The sequence below is a fragment of the Cavia porcellus genome, unplaced genomic scaffold (genome assembly GCF_034190915.1).
Source record: "Cavia porcellus strain 051 isolate PalLab524CR breed Dunkin Hartley unplaced genomic scaffold, mCavPor4.1 scaffold_12, whole genome shotgun sequence".
Classification (NCBI taxonomy): domain Eukaryota; kingdom Metazoa; phylum Chordata; class Mammalia; order Rodentia; family Caviidae; genus Cavia; species Cavia porcellus.
This window is the reverse complement of record NW_026947495.1, coordinates 54,452,099-54,470,078: the sequence shown is the minus strand read 5'-3', so window position 1 is coordinate 54,470,078 and position 17,980 is coordinate 54,452,099. Positions and strand designations below refer to the sequence as shown.

The 17,980-nt window shown below is 35.5% G+C and overlaps 2 protein-coding genes across 2 annotated transcripts in view; one reads left to right on the top strand and one right to left on the bottom strand.

Annotated features, from left to right (window-relative positions):
* Positions 1-17,980, top strand: part of Ttc21b (tetratricopeptide repeat domain 21B) — a 58,745-nt gene that overhangs the window by 39,199 nt on the left and 1,566 nt on the right. Inside the window, exons 20-27 of the mRNA XM_003478664.5 lie at positions 211-399; positions 1,295-1,405; positions 2,444-2,525; positions 5,596-5,746; positions 5,939-6,100; positions 8,030-8,225; positions 11,776-12,000; positions 14,880-15,000. Coding sequence (XP_003478712.1) covers positions 211-399; positions 1,295-1,405; positions 2,444-2,525; positions 5,596-5,746; positions 5,939-6,100; positions 8,030-8,225; positions 11,776-12,000; positions 14,880-15,000 — 1,237 coding nt within the window. The remainder of the gene's footprint in view (positions 1-210; positions 400-1,294; positions 1,406-2,443; positions 2,526-5,595; positions 5,747-5,938; positions 6,101-8,029; positions 8,226-11,775; positions 12,001-14,879; positions 15,001-17,980) is intronic.
* Positions 15,100-17,980, bottom strand: part of LOC134478241 (skin secretory protein xP2-like) — a 76,624-nt gene continuing 73,743 nt past the window's right edge. The window contains exon 4 of the mRNA XM_063258743.1: positions 15,100-16,307. The gene's annotated coding sequence lies outside the window, so the exon portion shown is untranslated. The remainder of the gene's footprint in view (positions 16,308-17,980) is intronic.

Genomic DNA, 17,980 nt, shown 5'->3' with positions numbered 1-17,980 from the left:
CATCGTCCCTTGCTTGGAAGGATAGGTGCCTGCTGGCTTATTTGTAAACAGTATGTGTCTGAGTTCTCAGTAAGACATTCTCTTTGGATTAGGCTTTGTTAGATGAACAGCTTCAATAACTCCTCTGTAAAATTATGCTATGTGTGAGTTATCAAAAATTGTTTAATTTCTTTTTTTCTTTAATTTCTTTGTTGTTTTTAATTTTTCTAGGCTCGAGAATTACAAGCTCGGATACTAAAACGTGTTCAGATGGAACAGCCAGATGCAGTTCCTGCACAAAAACATTTAGCAGCTGAAATTTGTGCAGAGATTGCAAAACATTCTGTGGCTCAGCAAGACTATGAAAAGGCAATTATGTTTTATAGAGAGGCTCTGGTTCATTGTGAAACAGATAATAAGGTCAGTACCTTGATAAAATTTTAAGAACTCTTTATTCCAAATGGCATCTAATTTCCTCCCATGTAAAAAATTCTTATTAGCTTATTTATAAAGGTTCAAAAAAATGTAACAAAAAAAACAAAACTCATACTCTTTCTAGAAAACTTTTAAAATCTTTGATGCCTAAAGTTAACAGTAATACTCTAAAAATCGTAATGAAACAATGTGAAACAAACTATCAAGTTGTTTATTTTTAATATGCGTCTACATTTTAGTAATCACTTTAAAACAGTTTCTCAGCCACAATATTCAGATCTAAGGGCTGAGTTTACTGAACAGCTGTTGTGCACTTGTGTGTTTTAATTGTTCTTCTGCGCTGAGGATGTGAAAGTGACTAGAGGGCGTTTATGTCCTCAAATGGCACAGGGTGGTAACTGACATAAATAACGTTTCCTAAGGCATAGTTGGACAGGTACTTTTTGCAATACAGGCTAAAGAAGTGGAAATGGAACTTCCAACTGACACACATCTCACAGGTTATCTGGTTGAAGTTTTTGGTTTGTTTCTTTGTTTGTTTAACAAATGCCAAAGCAGGTTTAAAGAGTTAAAAGGGCTTGACTGCCTTGTCATGGAAAAGCTGGTAGTAAAAACCAGTCTCCTGACTGAGAAGCAGTTTTTTCACAGTAATCTTTCAAGTGAATTACCACCTACTTTGCTGGTTTTTTTTTTTGGGGGGGGGGGTTGTTTATTTCAGTAGCAGAAAAATAGAAATAAAGATGCCCACAGTTGTCCTTCTTGACAACTTTTTATTGCAATAACTTTTGACCAACTAAATTTTAATCATATCCAAATATTTTCCTTATTTACTTTTTACTCTAGAGCAAGTCTCTGACTGATCTTACCTTTTGCTCACTAGATAATGTTGGAACTGGCACGATTATACCTGGCCCAAGGTGACCCCGACGCCTGCCTTCGGCACTGTATGATGCTTCTGCAGAGTGACCAGGATAACGAGGCCGCCACCATGGTCAGTCTGAGAGTCTTCTAAAGAAAGTTATATTTACATTTTATATTGCAGGTGGAAGTTTCACATTTTACCCTGTAAATCTAATAATAGATAGTGGAGCATGGCTTATGTTGGCTTTTGGAAAAATAACACATTTCATAAGTTAGCATAGACCAAGAGTCATTTATGACAACTAATATGTATCATACTTTTATTTGTACTTTGGGTTCAGTTTATTTTTTTATTCCTTAAAGAACATGTTAGCCAGGTGGAGTTCATTTGTTAAAGCTACAATTTTAATTACTTAGACATGTTGGATTAATTTAAGAATTTCAGTCAAATCCTAGAAGTTATAGGGAAAAAAAAAGTAGTAACTTCATGAGTTGTTTATGGTCTATGTTAGAGTTTTGCTGTTCACTCTTTCTTTACCTAAGCTGAAGTATTTGTCAGCAATCAGCTACATGTAAGGTTCAATAATATAGCTAAAAGGAATTATGTCATCTCCTTTCTAAAATTACATAATTAGAAAATCTTAACAGGTCCTGCCTGTTTTACATTTCTTTGAGATAATCATCAGTTAAATTTTGGTGGGATTTTTTTTGTTTGTTTGTTCATTTGTTTGGTTTTTGGTATTGATTTTCTCATTGTCATTTTAGCGAAGTTCACACATAGTATGTTCATTTCCCTTCAAATTTCTGTTTTTAAAATCACCACTTGAAACATATTTTTTGCCGAAACTACCACATTGCGAACAGAGTAGTCTGTTTGGCAGCCTTGATTGTCATATGTTATACTCCAAGCAGTTTTGCTCAAAGTAGCTTTAAAAAAGTAAAACTTTTATAGAACTTTGCATACATTTTATAGATATTCATAGTACTTACTCTTTTGGTTTTTTTTTTTTTTTTCCAAACTAGGAATCAAGCTCAGGACTTGGCACTTGCCAGGCAGGCACTTGTGCTGTTGAGCTATATCCCTGGCCCCATAGTACTTAATCTTGACTAGAGAAATATCCTTTGTAAAATCCACAACAGTATTTCAAAACCAACTTTATCTTTATAGATGATGGCTGATATCATGTTCAGAAAACAAGACTATGAACAAGCAGTGTTTCATTTACAACAACTTTTAGAACGCAAACCAGGTAAATACCAACTGACTATATTTTTTTCCTAAGCAGTCAACTCCCTTTCTCTTTCATCCTCTTTCTAGCTGGTCAACTCATAGGGAAACAGCAGTCCTAACTGATCCAGCTGTTTGTTTATTTCACATGGTGGCTGGAGTAGCTGAACTTTAGGAAAGTGCAACAGTGTCTAGTGGTCTCACTATAAATTATGACCACAAACCACAAGTTGGCTGCCTGGCGGTCCTACTTTGACTTCTCTAATGAACTCACTCCAACTACTTTTCACACTTTCTCCTACGTCCTCAAGCCTCCAACACCTTTCTACCTCATCTCAAGCCTTGTAACGGCTCTAAGAAAACGTGAGCAGCCAGAAGACAGTTCCATTCCTGTCACCTCCTCACTCCCTAGTCTGTGTCTTCTCCAGAGTTGTGGTCTCAGTTGCTGCTGGATTTCATTTATGTGCATAGACATCATCCCTTGTCTGTAGAACTTTCTTCCTATAGCTCTCTGTCTCTCTGTGTCTCTCTGTCTCTCTCCCTCCCTTCCTCTCTCTCTCTCTCTCTCTCTGTCTGTCTCTCTCTCTCTCTCTCTCTCTCTCTCTCTGTCTGTCTGTCTCTCTCTCTCTCTCTCTTTCCTAAGCAGCATACAGCCCTGCTGTAATAACTCTGGCTTTAAATTAATCACTCCCTATCCTCCCCATTCACCTTTTTCCTGCAGGCCTGTATCATTTTCCTGCCGTTTCTGTCTTGGATTCTGATTCTATTTTGTCCTCTCTTTGTTCTTTGAGCCCACCGTTAAAGGCAGTGCACGTTTTCACTCTATCTCAAACTATTCCCATTTCACAGTGTTTCCTAACCTTGATTCTTAAAAAAGCAAACCTACTCCCTCGTGAATATTTTTAAGCTCCCCTCAAGCATAGGTTTTTACAATTTAAAGAAGTCTTCATGTGTCCTGTGAGGTTTCTGTTACCTAAATTTCTGTTACTTGGCACCATTTTTCTCTAAATAGGTAATAGTTAAATTGGTTTAATATATTGGCTGCTTTTGGCCATTTGTAAACAAACATAAAATCCATTATTCATAAATTCAGCATAAGAATTTGTACTCTAGAAAAACCAAATAACATACAGCCATACCTCCATGTCTTTGGAATTTTTCTTTTCACCTATGATGTATTTTTCCCTCTTACTCTCTCTCTCTTTCTCAACACATAATCTAAAATATATCCCTCAGATGAAAACACACTTCGTTCCCGTGTTACCTCCTAGATTTAAAAATGCTCTATGTGTTGCTGGGTGGGCTGACTGCTCATCATGGTTGCCCAAGGCCATAGTGTTTGCTGGAGGCAGGACTTTCATTCATACAGGAAGGGAGAGGGCACCCTAATCTTGGATTACGTTGTCTATACTTCTTCATCATTTATGGTATTTTGTTAAAAATATTTATGTAAATATTTGTCTTCATTAAATTGCAAACTTTTGAAGTTCAGGGATCATATTCATCTTATATTCCTACTGTCACACATTATCAGCCACATACATGGTATAAAATAAATATTTATTGGACGCGGCATATAACGAGGTCATGAGTTTGATTTTCAGTACCAGAAAAAAAAAAAAAAAATTAAATGGCTAGGGAGGTAGCTCAGCAGCAGAGCCCCTGCCTAGCAAGTGCAAGGTCCTGAGTTTGATTCCTGGTACAAAAAAAAAAAAAAAAAAAAAATGTTTATTGGTTGAATGAATCAGTGAATGACCACAAAATACCAAGTTATTTAAAACTACAAAGTTCTTATCTATGTAACATTTATCTTTCTAATCTTATTTTGTATGCTTTATTTCTAGTAGGACTTTATATACTTATAAATATTTTTTGTCAGATTTATTCTAAAACTCATGCATGTAAAATGATCTTATATGTATGTATTATTGGTCATCCTCAATAATGTATCTTATACTTAGATTAAGGATTTGTTTTACCTTACTTCAGAAATATTCTGTCTAGTTTGACAACCTAGCTAGCTGAAAAATTTCTTCTTCTAAAGAAAAGGAATTAAATTATTTGGTGTCTGTTACATTTTCCTGGCAGGTTCCTAGAAAGCATTCTTCTTCCAATTCTACCTGGTTCTCTTATCAGCACACACTAAGCTTTGAGAATAATCTAATAACTTTTAGAACATACATGAACATTATAGAAAAATAGAGAAAAGTATAAAGCAGTATAAATAAAATTAAAGTCAAATTAAAATACTAGGGGCTAATATGTTAAAGTTATGGTATTACAAGTTATTTGTCTTAGTCACTTTCCTCATCACCCGGGCAAAGTATTTGGCACCCAAATATTGAAGGAAGAGAGATTTATTCTGTTTCAGTTTGTAGAGATTTCAGTCCATAGTGACCTGGCTGAAAGGCAGGACAGCTTGGCACAGGAGCATGGTGAGGAGATGCTCATAGCCTGGTGGACAGGAAGCAAGTGGGGTGAGGCAGGGAGGGAAATACAGCCTTCTGGGTCACACCCCCAGTGACCTGAATCTTCAGACCAGACCCTACCTTTTAACAGCTAGTCAACTATAGGCCCACATAATCCAGTCACCTCCCCAAAGCTCCACCTTTGAGCACACGAGGCTTTGGGGAACATCCAGATATAAATGATAACCTGATTATTTAGTGTGTTAGGTTCATGTACATATTAAAGTCTGGAGTAAAATGTTTAACTGCCCACCACAAACATCATAAAACAGTACTGTTCCTTCCTGCTTTCCAGCTGCATTATGTGAGAAAGAGTTCACTTGCCCTCCTGAATTTTAGAACTAGAGTCTAGATGGCATAGAGAAAGCCTGTTTCTAAAAAGTTTTGGTGCTAAGAACAACTGAAAAATAAATCACGTTTTCCTAGGTGTCCTTCACTCATTATGACTAGCTCAGCATAACCTATATCATTTGCATATATTCAATTGGCCATGTAGTCTCTGAGATATTCCTCACATTTAAATTGTTCTTCATTTGAAGTAGATTATATATTTAAAAGTAATATTATAACCATTAGAACAAATTTAGGAAATTTGTCTATATCTGATGTATTATTTATTTCTAGATAATTATATGACTTTATCTCGTTTGATTGATCTCCTAAGAAGATGTGGAAAATTTGATGACATTCCAAGATTTTTTGTAATGGCTGAAAAACGAAACCCCAGAGCAAAACTAGAGCCAGGATTTCAATACTGTAAAGGACTATATCTTTGGTAAATTCATTGATGAATAAATTCTACATAGTAATTTGTTTGCATTATAGATGAAATAGAACAAACTTTTCTTTGTAATAAAGAATATGTACATGTTTAAATATGTTAAGTTTTTTATTCACCAAATATACCATAAAACTAGTATAAATTTTATAAAAAGTGATTAAAGTAATTTTTTAAACATCTCATAAGGTATACTGGAGAACCAAATGATGCCCTTCGACATTTTAATAAAGCTCGAAAAGACAGCGAATGGGGCCAAAATGCCTTGTATAATATGATAGAAATCTGTTTGAATCCAGACAATGAAACTATTGGAGGTGAAGTGTTCGAAAACTTGGATGGAGACCTGGGGTGAGTGTTTTTGATACATTATCCTTTGGCCTACTTTTTAATGTAGATGGGAACAATAACTAGGAATACTTCACAAAAGATAACTAAATTTTACTGTGGCATTAATGGAGGATTGAATGCCTTTGGGCAACACCAAAAAACAATTTTCTGGAACAGATGAGAAATACTTTCAGGAGGTTTCCTAATTCTGAAGAGACATGTTGGAAAGACACTGTCCTAATTATACTGTAGAAAATAAATTATATGAGTTGATGACTGTAGTAAAAATCTCCACCCAATAATAATAACTACTTAAATAATAGTTTTATGCAAGCCAACCTTGTGCTTTATACCTTATATATACCATCTCATTTATTCCTTGAAACACTAGTGTAAAATGAGCTCAGAGTCAGCCTGTAAATACAGAGCAAGGTTTGGACCGAGTGCTCCCTGACCTCAAGCATCTGCTATTATCCACTGTGCTGTTTTGTGGTAGGGAATTCTCATCAAGCCGTATTGGGTGCATCTGCTGTCCTCAGAGTTGGGCAAGGCTTGGTGGGGAATGTATAAGATTGTACAAGGAATATAAAGGATATTTTCTACTCTCAGGACCATGTAGTTCACTTAAAGTACCAGACAATACCAGAATCCATTCAGTCTCCAAAACAGCACACATGGACCAAAATGGATATTAAATGTTGCAGGAGTTCACAGAAGTTATGGCAATGCATGTAATGTAGGAAAGATGCTTAAGAGTAGTGGTGTAAAACTAGCACTAGCCTGCTGAGTATTGAAATGCCAAATGTTAAGGCTCAGATTTATAAAGAACACTGAAATTTTAGAACAAGGGAATGGCCCGTTTATATTAACATTTGCTCTAAGAAGGCTGAAGTAACATACTGTTATGGAATTATAGGTTACCAAAGTGGAGATCTTTAGCAAGTAATTGAAATACAAGACTAGAACTTGGTTGTGGGGAGCTACTGCAGGCTGGGGGAGGCCTCTGCACAGAGTACACAGTTGGAACTTCTCCTCGGGAAATGCCTCCTTACAAGATGGTGTAGTAACAACTCTTGAGAACTAAATTTGAGGCACAGTTCCATTTAAGAGGTCTGAGGGGGAAGGAGGTCAGGAAAGGACAGTCAGTGCGTTAAACGAGAAACCAAGCTGGAGTGTTACAGAAGCCAAAGGAGAGGAACTTTGAGAAGGTTGCCACCAGTGTGAAGAGTGTTAGGTCAGAGAAAAAGGGGAGGACCCAAGGAAAGGATCAATGACTTTAATGATTGGACTTTGAGACTTTAATTTCCTTTCTTACTTGAATATTTAAAATATCTATATGTGAAATATTAAAGTAAAAAAATTGCTATCAAATATTCAATTTGAAATTTCTTTTTGATAGGCAAAATGGTAAGGAAAAGAGAGTAGATTTTTATTAGAGATGACAAACTTACATTCATAGCCTCAAATTACCATTTATTATCTATATATTTTCTAACCGATCACTTCACCTGTTTGAACTTCACTTTTCTTATATGTACAGTGAATTTCACGTCTACTGAATGAAATTCTGAAGTGCTGGCCTTTTTCTCTTGTCCTTTCTTCCCTTTCACTTTCTAAATTGACAATACTAGTTGTATACTTCTATTTTATCCTGGCTTTTCATTAGCTTAACTGGATACATTTACTATATATATACATTTGATGTATTTTTGTTTTTACTCTAGAATGAATTGTAGTTTAATGGTGTTTTACTGATGATGTTTATTTTATTTTAAAATGGATTTATAATTGTGTAACACATGGTATTAAAGAGAATGAGTGACATTTTCCACAAAGTATTGCTTTTAAATAAGTGATAAAGTACAAACCAGTATATATCAACCTCTGATTCTAATTTGAATGAATTTTATGAGTAATAGATATAAGTGATTTGTTTTTAATTGTACACAGTAATTCAACTGAGAAGCAAGAGTCTGTGCAATTAGCAGTGAGAACCGCAGAAAAACTCCTTAAAGAACTAAAACCTCAGACTATTCAGGGTCACGTGCAGCTTCGCATAATGGAAAACTATTGCTTAATGGCTACGAAGCAGAAATCTAATGTTGAGCAAGCATTAAATACCTTCACTGAAATAGCAAAATCTGAGGTTAGTACTTTCTATTTTCAGCTTTGTGTGTTATCTTTCCTTCGTAGCACAGAAATACACACTTACTTTATTTTATGGGGGTTGGCATACTAAAAACTAGATATGTAGTCTGGCACAATCCTACACATTATACCTTTCTTTCCTGAGGAAATGCTCTTACTTTGCTGTTGTGTTAGTGATGTAATTATCTTTACTGCAGTGGTGAATTCTGCAGGAAGGGAACTCACCAGAAGGATCTAATTTTATTGCCAAGGGAATGACTTTTATCTTCTGGAGACTTTCTGTGTTGTAGAGGTAGCCTACGTTAACCTCCTAAGTTAAAATGAACACCTGTCTGCTGGGATGTAACCTTTTCACTGTGTTCTTGAAATTTTCCAACTCCAAGGCTAAATGAGATCATACTGACAATTTATGATTCTATCATGTAAATGATAGAACTTTCACAGCTCTGGAATAACCTCCTGCAATCCTTTTATTATTAGTGTTTCACAGATTATTCTTAGAAGACCAACACTTTCTTCCTGCTTAGCCCCACTCAGAGCTGCATTCTTTCCTTCTGTCTCTTCGGGTACGGTTGGTTTGCTTTACTCACATAGGACTCAGGTATTCACAACCAGCTGTTCATAAAGGAGTTCATTGAAGCTTCTGATTGTTCTTTCATGCTAGGTCACTGAAAACTCCTCTCAGAAAATATACAGAAACTTGCTCTGTTTTCTTCTGGTTCAGAGGTCAAAGTTATAACAACAGACTGCCAGAGACACCCTACAGTGTACAGACTGAGATGCTCACATTTGGGATTCTACAGCTCTTGTCCTGGTGGGGTATGCTTTTTCTTAGCAGATAATTATTCCTGTCCTCAGCCATCCTTTGGACACACAGCAAAGTAGCATCAGCATCAGTACCACCATAGAGCAGAACCCTTGTGACTTTGAAATGACATCCCAAGGATTGGACTTGTGCAACACATATATATAATTGCTGAATGAGGTGAAGTAAGACAATCATATAAATCTAAGAAAAATCTGTAAGCACATGACAAAGGCACAATTTCAAACAGACGCTATTGCTACTGCATGTTGTGAGTAGTATTATATAACAATGAATTCGTTTTGAATAAATCTGGTATTCTTCTTCAGTGTTAAAAAGGGAGAAGAGCCAGAAGCAATGATAGATACTATAGCAGTCTGTGTCAGTTTTTAGTGTTGATGAGACTGCATTACTTTCATCACTCTGACCTATGCAATTATTAATATATCTTTCTCAAATATACTTGTTGACCATTTTATCAAATTGATTATCAGAATGGTGATGGATGAGCTGAAATCTCATATTCGCTGAATTTTATCTCACATTTTTCCTTCCACACATAGGCCACATATACTCAATATAATGACTATTCATTGAGTAGCTGGTGAATACAGTAGCAATCACAAATAAAGTAGCATATAGTTCTTTTTTTAAAAGTTTCCCATAATTTACAGAAAATTAGGCATATTGACTGACACAAAGCAAAATGAGTTGTATTCTTCCCTAGAACTAAATAAAAGTGCCATACTTCATAGTATAAGGAGGATGGAGAGCCCCTTTTGGGAAGCCAATTTGTTTTAAAAATCAGAGATAAATTTCATTTTCATAGGCAGAAATGAGCAGTGTCTTCTAAGTGAAGAAAAATATCAACAAAAGCAAGAATGCAAAAAAGTCTGAGGTAGTCACAGAACTATCACTTAGAGGTATGTGGCAGGAACTCAGAGATGCAATGGTGGACAATTCAGCAGCCTGAGCTAAACCCTTCCTTCTTGCTTCCCCTTGAAGCATAAATGTGCACTGGTTATACTGGAGCTGTCTTGTCCATTCCTGAATTGTTTCCTCAAGACAGTGAAAGAGAGAAGCTGGCTGAAAGTGTCGTGGTAAAACACTTGCCTGTCATGCACGATGTCCCAGGATCCATTCCCTATACCAGAAGAACAGGAAAAAAAACAAAACAAAATAAACTAGCAAAAACCAGTGGTCTACGCAGAGATGAGAACTCCGTTTGTAGTTTTAGAAATTGTTCTTTGGTTCACTCAAGAGTGATCAAGTGGTGAAGCCCTGATTCTAATCAAACTCAAGCTGTTTAGTTTTAAAACCTGAGTATTACTTTAAGTATGTAGTGTGGAATGTTTTTGTACACGTGATTTTTATACAACCCTTCTCTTCATAGGCCTTCCTATGACCCGGCTGACAAAAATACACATCAAGCCTCCATTTTCTGTCTTTAGTCCACCTGGCTAAGAGTTAGTAATTTATAATATTCCACAAATCTTCAAAATTTATTTTCAGTTGGCTGGATTTGAGGCTACAACTGTTGTTGCCTCTCTTTTATCTGGGAAAAAATTATATATTGGAAGTTTATTGACACACAATGTTGGACACTGAACATCTTATCACTCTACCATCGTTTTTCAGTAGTCAATATTAATTGCCAAAGTAAGAGTCCTACTGGAAACCTTTATTGTCATTATGATTTATAATTAATATCTGAGGCTGAGGCCCTCTTTTTTTGTAAAAGTGTCATAATCCCTCTGCCAAAATTTCACAGTTTAAATTTGTAATTTAAACTAGTTAATCAGGAGCATACACATTATTGCTTATGTAAGTTTTCTGGCTGGATTGCTGATGGCTTTCATTTTATGCCAATTCTAATTAACTTGTTAGTTTCACAGAATGACATTTTCTGACTCCAAACTATATAAAAATACTGTGTTTTTTAGACCTTATGAGGAAACTGCAAACTGTACATCTGAAAGCCTATTTTAAGGCATGAATTTTTCATGTGATTCCTAGGTGATTAATTATACACTTCATGTGTAACATTTAAGTGTTCAAACTTTTGTGAGAAGAAATTCTTTAGTAAATGAAGAGTGAAAAATGAGCAGTCAATTGATGGTGCATATCTGTAATCCCAGCCTTCTAGGAGGAAGGCTGAGGCAGGAGGATTACAAACTCAAGCCCAGCCTGAGCAACTTTGTGATGTAGTAAGACGCTGTCTAAAAATTTTTAAAAATTAAATTAAAAATGGCTGGGGATGTATCTCAGTGTAAAACTTCTGGGTTCAATACCAATACCACAAAAATAAATCAGTTGGACTGTCATTTGTGGGGGTTTTCTAGTTCTATTCCTGTTTGGCAGGTGAAAAACTAAGGAAGTAAGACACTAAACTCTGAAATAAAAACTATCCATACTGAAATGAGATTTTTTTTTTTTTGTTTCTATGCAAACAAAATAGCTAAGCACTCCCATTAAAAATCAAGTCACACTCATTGTGGGAATTTTGTGATTACAGGATCTGCACAGTTGCTGAATTATTTGACCACACAGGGTCCCAGAAAGTTTCTTCATGATAGTTTGAGATTCCTTGATATGTAAAAAGGTGATGGTAAATCTGAGATAGATCCAGAAATAGAATGCACAGGGCAGTTCTTGTATAGTATGTGCTACTTTCCACATTTTTGTTTTAAATAGAGGATGTTTATTTCATATTCTACCAGTCTAAAGTTCTTTTTTCTTACAGAATGATCATATCCCGGCACTCTTAGGAATGGCAACAGCTTACATGATCTTGAAACAGACACCAAAAGCCAGAAATCAGCTGAAGCGGATTGCAAAAATGAATTGGAATGCTATTGATGCAGAGGAGTTTGAGAAGAGTTGGCTCCTACTTGCTGATATTTATATTCAGTCAGCAAAATATGACATGGCAGAAGACCTGTTAAGACAATGCCTGCGTCATAATAGAGTAGGTGATTGAAGGATGAAAAATAATTGTTAACCTTTGTTACATAGACTTTCTACAGTAGGGTGTTATAATATGCTGGTCCATTTAAAATTATTCTTGAGTGTTTTTTTTTAAATATTAGATGTGTATTTTACCAGAAACAAGAATTAATGATAATAAGAAGTGATTTGCCCTTGTAAATACAAAACAAAGATTTATGCATTTTCAAGTTTCAGCTGTGGTGATGCCCTGCTTACAGAAAATGTTTCTGGAATGTCAAGTATTTAACTCTGATTATCATCTCATCCCAGAACTAATGAAAATTGCAGCACATTAATTTTGGATGTCTGTCCCTTCTATTAAGGATACTCTTGATGAATTTACTGCAGCTGTATGTCATTTCCTCATTAGGATCCACTGTGCATAATATATTTCATGGGGGAAAGTTTTGTTAGCTTTTAATTTAATAAAAATTCTTTAGATAGAAAATTGGGAAAAATCTTCGAGTTCATAGATTGAAAGGCTTTTTAATGACATTTTGGTATTTAGTCACACAAAAGAAAATGTCTTATGAAAGTTTTGTGAAGATTTTTGTTATTTGCTGAGAAATAATTGTACTTAGAAATTTGATGGTATTTATCTTCAGAGTTTCGTTCCAATTCTAATTTTTAATTACAGTAAATATTCTATTCTCTGAGCAAATTAGATTATGAAATTGATCATTTGTTTTCTAAAGAGGAGTTTTGATTATCTAGTACTATTTGTATACTTTCTTAAGAATTTAAAACAGCCAGCCATTTATCAGTGTATAAGTACTCTAAATGATCAGTTACAGCCATTTTAAATTAAGGTGGCCTTGAAAACAACAGAAGAATCTCATTAACAAGCTTTAAAATTCTAACTGGATGGTCAAACCTTATATGTGTAATCTAGAATCATGGAAGATTTTGTGAGAATTAAGGCTTTGAGCAGGCACAATTTCAGCTTACTGGAGCACTGACTCCAATACCTTGCATAATTGAACATGAAGACTACTATGGAGGCTTTGTTTGACCCTGCTGACTAGGCAATATCAAGATTGGTAGCATGAGCTTCAGGGACGAAAGAGCTTACAAATCTTGGATTATATCATTTACAAAAAAATGCAGATCATCCTGTTTTAGTCAGGAAATGTCCATGGTGACATTAGACCACCTTGTCATGCCAGATGTCAGAGGAGGTAATAGGCAGGAGGACAGTAGTGTCAAGGACTGAGGAGCCAACTCGAAGACACCCAAGGAGCCAAAGTTAGGGTGCATTTAAGTACTAGTAGGGATGATAAATGCAATAGGTTGAAATATTTAATCCATGGCTTCATAAAAAAGAAGAAAAGAAAACCTAATTGGTTATCACTGCAGTATGCCAATGAGCTCACTTACTTCTAAAGCTGAGGTAAAATGAAAGCAGCATCTGCCCTGTCTTCTCTGTATAAATTATACTGTTGAGTAGTCAGATAAGAGATAGTAGATAAGCAGAGATTTTTTCACTATACACATTTCTGAGACAGTAACTGAAGTCACACTGATAGCATCATTATTTTTCAAACCTGGTGAATTTTTGAATGGCCATAATATTACAAAAAATGGAAAATCAGACATTCTGTGCCTCCTGTTGGAAAAACACAGTACCTATGGATAGGTCAGGACTGGTGTGAGACAAGAGAAGTACTCAGTAATCAATATAATTTAATCAGTTGTTTTTAGAGAATCAAGAGAAATGTAAAAAATCAAAATGTTAGATAGGATTTGACTATGGTATGCTGAGGTATAGTGGAGCCTGAATCAATAGAGAAAGTCCGCATCTCTGTATTCATTTTCTAATGAATTCTATATTCATTTTCAATTTCGTAATAAGTCATGCTTTTAATGAAAGTACTGATAAAATGTAAAAGTAAAATTATAATAAAATCTACATATATAAATAAAATATTCAAGCCACTTGTAGCTCTAATTATAATTTCCAGAAATTATGTGACATAGGAATACATAAACACAGGAATCAGCTAACTAAAGGTGAGTTAAGAGAAACTCTAGGATAAATAATTTTGTTTACAAGACATTTAATTAAAAGAGACAGTGAAACTCAAAAACAAAAAAAACTAGATCAAAAAGAGACTTGGGATACATTCTAGCTCATCGCACCTTATGAACCTTATTTGGATATTCATTAGAACAAATCTTTTATATGTGTAAAAATTATATTGAAGCAGTTTGAAATTTGAATAGTTACTGGAGAGGAGAGGTGGTAGTTGAGTTGCCTACTTTATGTAGCATAAAGTGTGGTTATGGTAAAGAAGCACATTGACACTGTTATGGGTCAAATGATACAGTAGCTGAAGGTGTTTTCCTCGTAATGTGAAAGCACAAGTATGTGAAGAGGAGATGAGACATTTTCAAGAGTGAATTAATTTTTGAAGGTAAGTTATGGGTTCACAGATTTCATTGTACTTTCGTTTCTTTATTTATATGTGTTGAAATAACTTACAATAAATAATGCATATGTATATGTACAAAATACCTGAACTTTTATGTGCGTTTCTGATTTTGTTTAAAAAAAAGATTTTTTTTTATGATAGAAACATGGCACTAGAATTGTTCATTAAGTTGTATCAATAATATGAATCCATACTCAATATTGAAAACATTGTTCTCTGTGCCATTAAATATACCAGGGATTTATCTCAGTGACATAAACACCTGCCTGGCAAGTACAAGGTTGTGAGTTTGATCCCCAGTACCAAAAATAAAAACCAAAACAGAAAAAAATTAAATGGGTCCGTATGCTTGATCTCTTTGCTCATAAACATTCCATACAATTTTGATGGTGTCAAGTTTATTGATGCATTTTCCATTTTTCTTCAGTCTTGCTGCAAAGCTTATGAATATATGGGATACATCATGGAGAAAGAGCAAGCATATTCAGATGCCGCCTCAAACTATGAGATGGCGTGGAAGTACGGCAACCAGACAAACCCCGCAGTAGGTGAGTTTCGCGAATTAGGCACTGGGTTTTTACAGGAATCTTTATTCAAATGTGGTTTTTTTTTTCTTCAGAATAAAACATACTAAGAGCCAGTGTTCATTGTCTTTCTGAGAAGAGGATATATTTTATATTCATAATACATTTTATCTTCAAATATTTAAATATAATTTCCTGGGCTTCAAGCGCGACCTTGGTCACCTTAGCAAACATCTAGTCTAATTTTTCCATCATCTCTTCCTCATTCTGTAGTTTCAAGGAGGAGGTGTCCTGTTGTCAGCTAAGCTAGGGAAGTGTTGTATTAAGTCAAGCAACCCAGATATCTTTACTGTAGAAAGGCTCCAAGCCTTTAACCCACGGTTCCTTGTGATAAATCTCACAGAAGGACATTTCCTACAATTTGACCATGTCATACTGTTTTTCTGCTAACCATCTAAAAACAGTATCTAGTTTAGATGTTGTGTAAACAGTTTGAAGAATGCTAACCTACTGTGTCCCTGCAGCAGATGGTTAGCATCTGGAATATACTTAGTAGCTAACCTCAGCCCTCATTGTGAAGGAGCTCTTCCTATACTTTTCTCTTTGTTTATATTGAGCTGAAATCTACTTTGAAACTGCCCAGGGCTGTTCTCTGGAGCAGTCCATAGAGGGTTTTCCCACTCACTAATAATGGTACTCCTGCCCTGTTTTTATAAGGCTTTTCTTCAAATCAACCTCAATTATCTGTCCATTCATTCTAACATTTGGCATCGAGTCTTTCAACCTTGTTTCTGTACCTTGGAAGTTCAAACATGTTTTCCCTAACCTATGCTTTGGAACACTTGGAAAGATTTTAATAACTATTTAAAAATAAGAGAGAGAAAAAAGAAAAACAGCAGGTGAGTATGAAGAAGATGAATTCAATAGCCAAGAAGTGTAGAAAATGCTCTTTGATTTGTCCATGTCCTTCTGCCCTGTTACACATAAAATGAATGTTTGCAAATATGATTTGACTGTGAGTAAAATGTTTTTTTTTTCTTTTAATTAGGCATTTTCTAATTGTTAATGCAGCTTAAAATGGAGAGGGAAGGAGGGAGGGAAAATGCTAGGGGAGGGGTGGGAGGGAAGCGCAGGCATCAGGAAGTGACAGCAGCAACAGGAAAGCACCTTCAGGTTTCACCTGTCACACCCGTTCTCAGGTTACGTGACAGTCTGTTGTGTTCATTTTGTTTCTTTTTTGCCGGATGCCATCTGGTTGAGTTCTTACAAGTTTGACAAATATAATGCACCTGCAGTCCGCATGTTCCTGGCTCTTTGTAGCCTTTTATTTCCTATTTCAAAAAAAAAAAAAAATTAGTGCATGATCTATCAAGTTTCTTCTAATACTAAAACTGTTACTGTTATTTAGTGGCAGAAATAAACTGCCAACATCTATGTGGTACTTGCATCTCATAACAAGTATTCCATTTGACTTTTAAAGTCATACTAAGAGAGGAAAGAGTTGCTTTCCTCATTTTATGGATGAGGAAGTTTGAAATTGACACCTCAGACTGCTAGCCTAAGTTTCTAACGCTGGTCAGAAAGCCAGAAACCAAAACTTAAACTTGTTTTACTAGTTGCCATATGAATTACATCTGACATAATAGCTTAATTGTTTTCCCTTTAAGTAATACTACGTGTTTGTCCATTTTACAGACCTTTAGTGATAACTTGTGTTTACTTCTCTAAAACTTCTAACTTTTGTTTTTGGCATTTCTGTATGTACATACACTATATGTATATATTTATACCTATATAGTTATATTTATATAATATATAAACATTTATATAAATATGTATGTTGAACTATCTCAAAGATTGTAAATTTTAATTATTTCATTTTACTATCGTGATTATATTAACCAGTAATTCTTTTAAAATATTTGTTTGAAATTTTGAAAACCTGTTCTGATACTTTTATTAGCACTTAGGAGCAGCATTCACATTTTCCAGCCTCTCTCTAAGATACAAAGTGAATAGTTAATTATTGCAGTCATTGCATATGCTTTATATTGAGTTGTGCCTTATTTACCAAGTACTCAGCTGCTGTTACTTACCTTGGCTTCTTCCTAGTTTTATCATCCTTCAGCATTCTTATCAGAGAACAGCCTTCATGTAAGAATATCTTAAAACACACGGAAGAGTGGTGTTTCTGTGGCAGGACTTGGGTTAATTCTTCCTGATTTTCACGGTGGGCTACCCGGTGGCCGCCCGCTGCCCTGGCGTTGCTCTCCACGTGCTCTGCGCGTACCCCGCGTTCGTGGAGGCTCCTTGCTTTCTCTCAGGTCGGCCTCTGGCCTTCACACATGCAGCTCGCCCTGCCTCGAAGTGCTCTTGACTCCTGCCTGTCTCAGTTTCTTCCTTATTCTTCAGATTTTCAAACACACTTGATACTCTCATACCCTCCCTTTCAAGTTATTATAATTTTTTGCCTTAAATCTTTAATTTCTGTTTTGAAATTATTTGTTTTCATATGGAATTACTTATGTATCATTCTCTCTTAATAAAATGTAAAATGCATGACTATAAAAATCAGTTTTCTCGGGTTGGGGGTTTAGCTCAGCGGCATAAACACCTGCCTTGTAAGCAGGGGGTCGTGAGTTCGATCCCCGGTACCGATAAAAAAAAAAAATCAGTTTTCTTCCTGTGCGTAGAGCTAAATAAATCCTTACTATGAAAATGAGTACCTCTATTATCATTTTCTGCCTCATGATTGTTGAGCACCCATCCTAAACAAAAATCAAGAATCTTTTCTGCTAAGTACAGAAGCCACACTAATGGGATGGCAATCTACCAACCCACCAGTGTATTCACTGTGGACCTTTCTTTCAACTCCATTTTCTTAATCATTTGCTTCTCTTTCATTTCATTTCTATCATCGTGTCACTTTCCTGTAGTCAGCAGGGTACATTAGAACTCTAGTAAGTAAGAAAACAAAGGAGGAGCCCCTACCCCCCAAAATAAT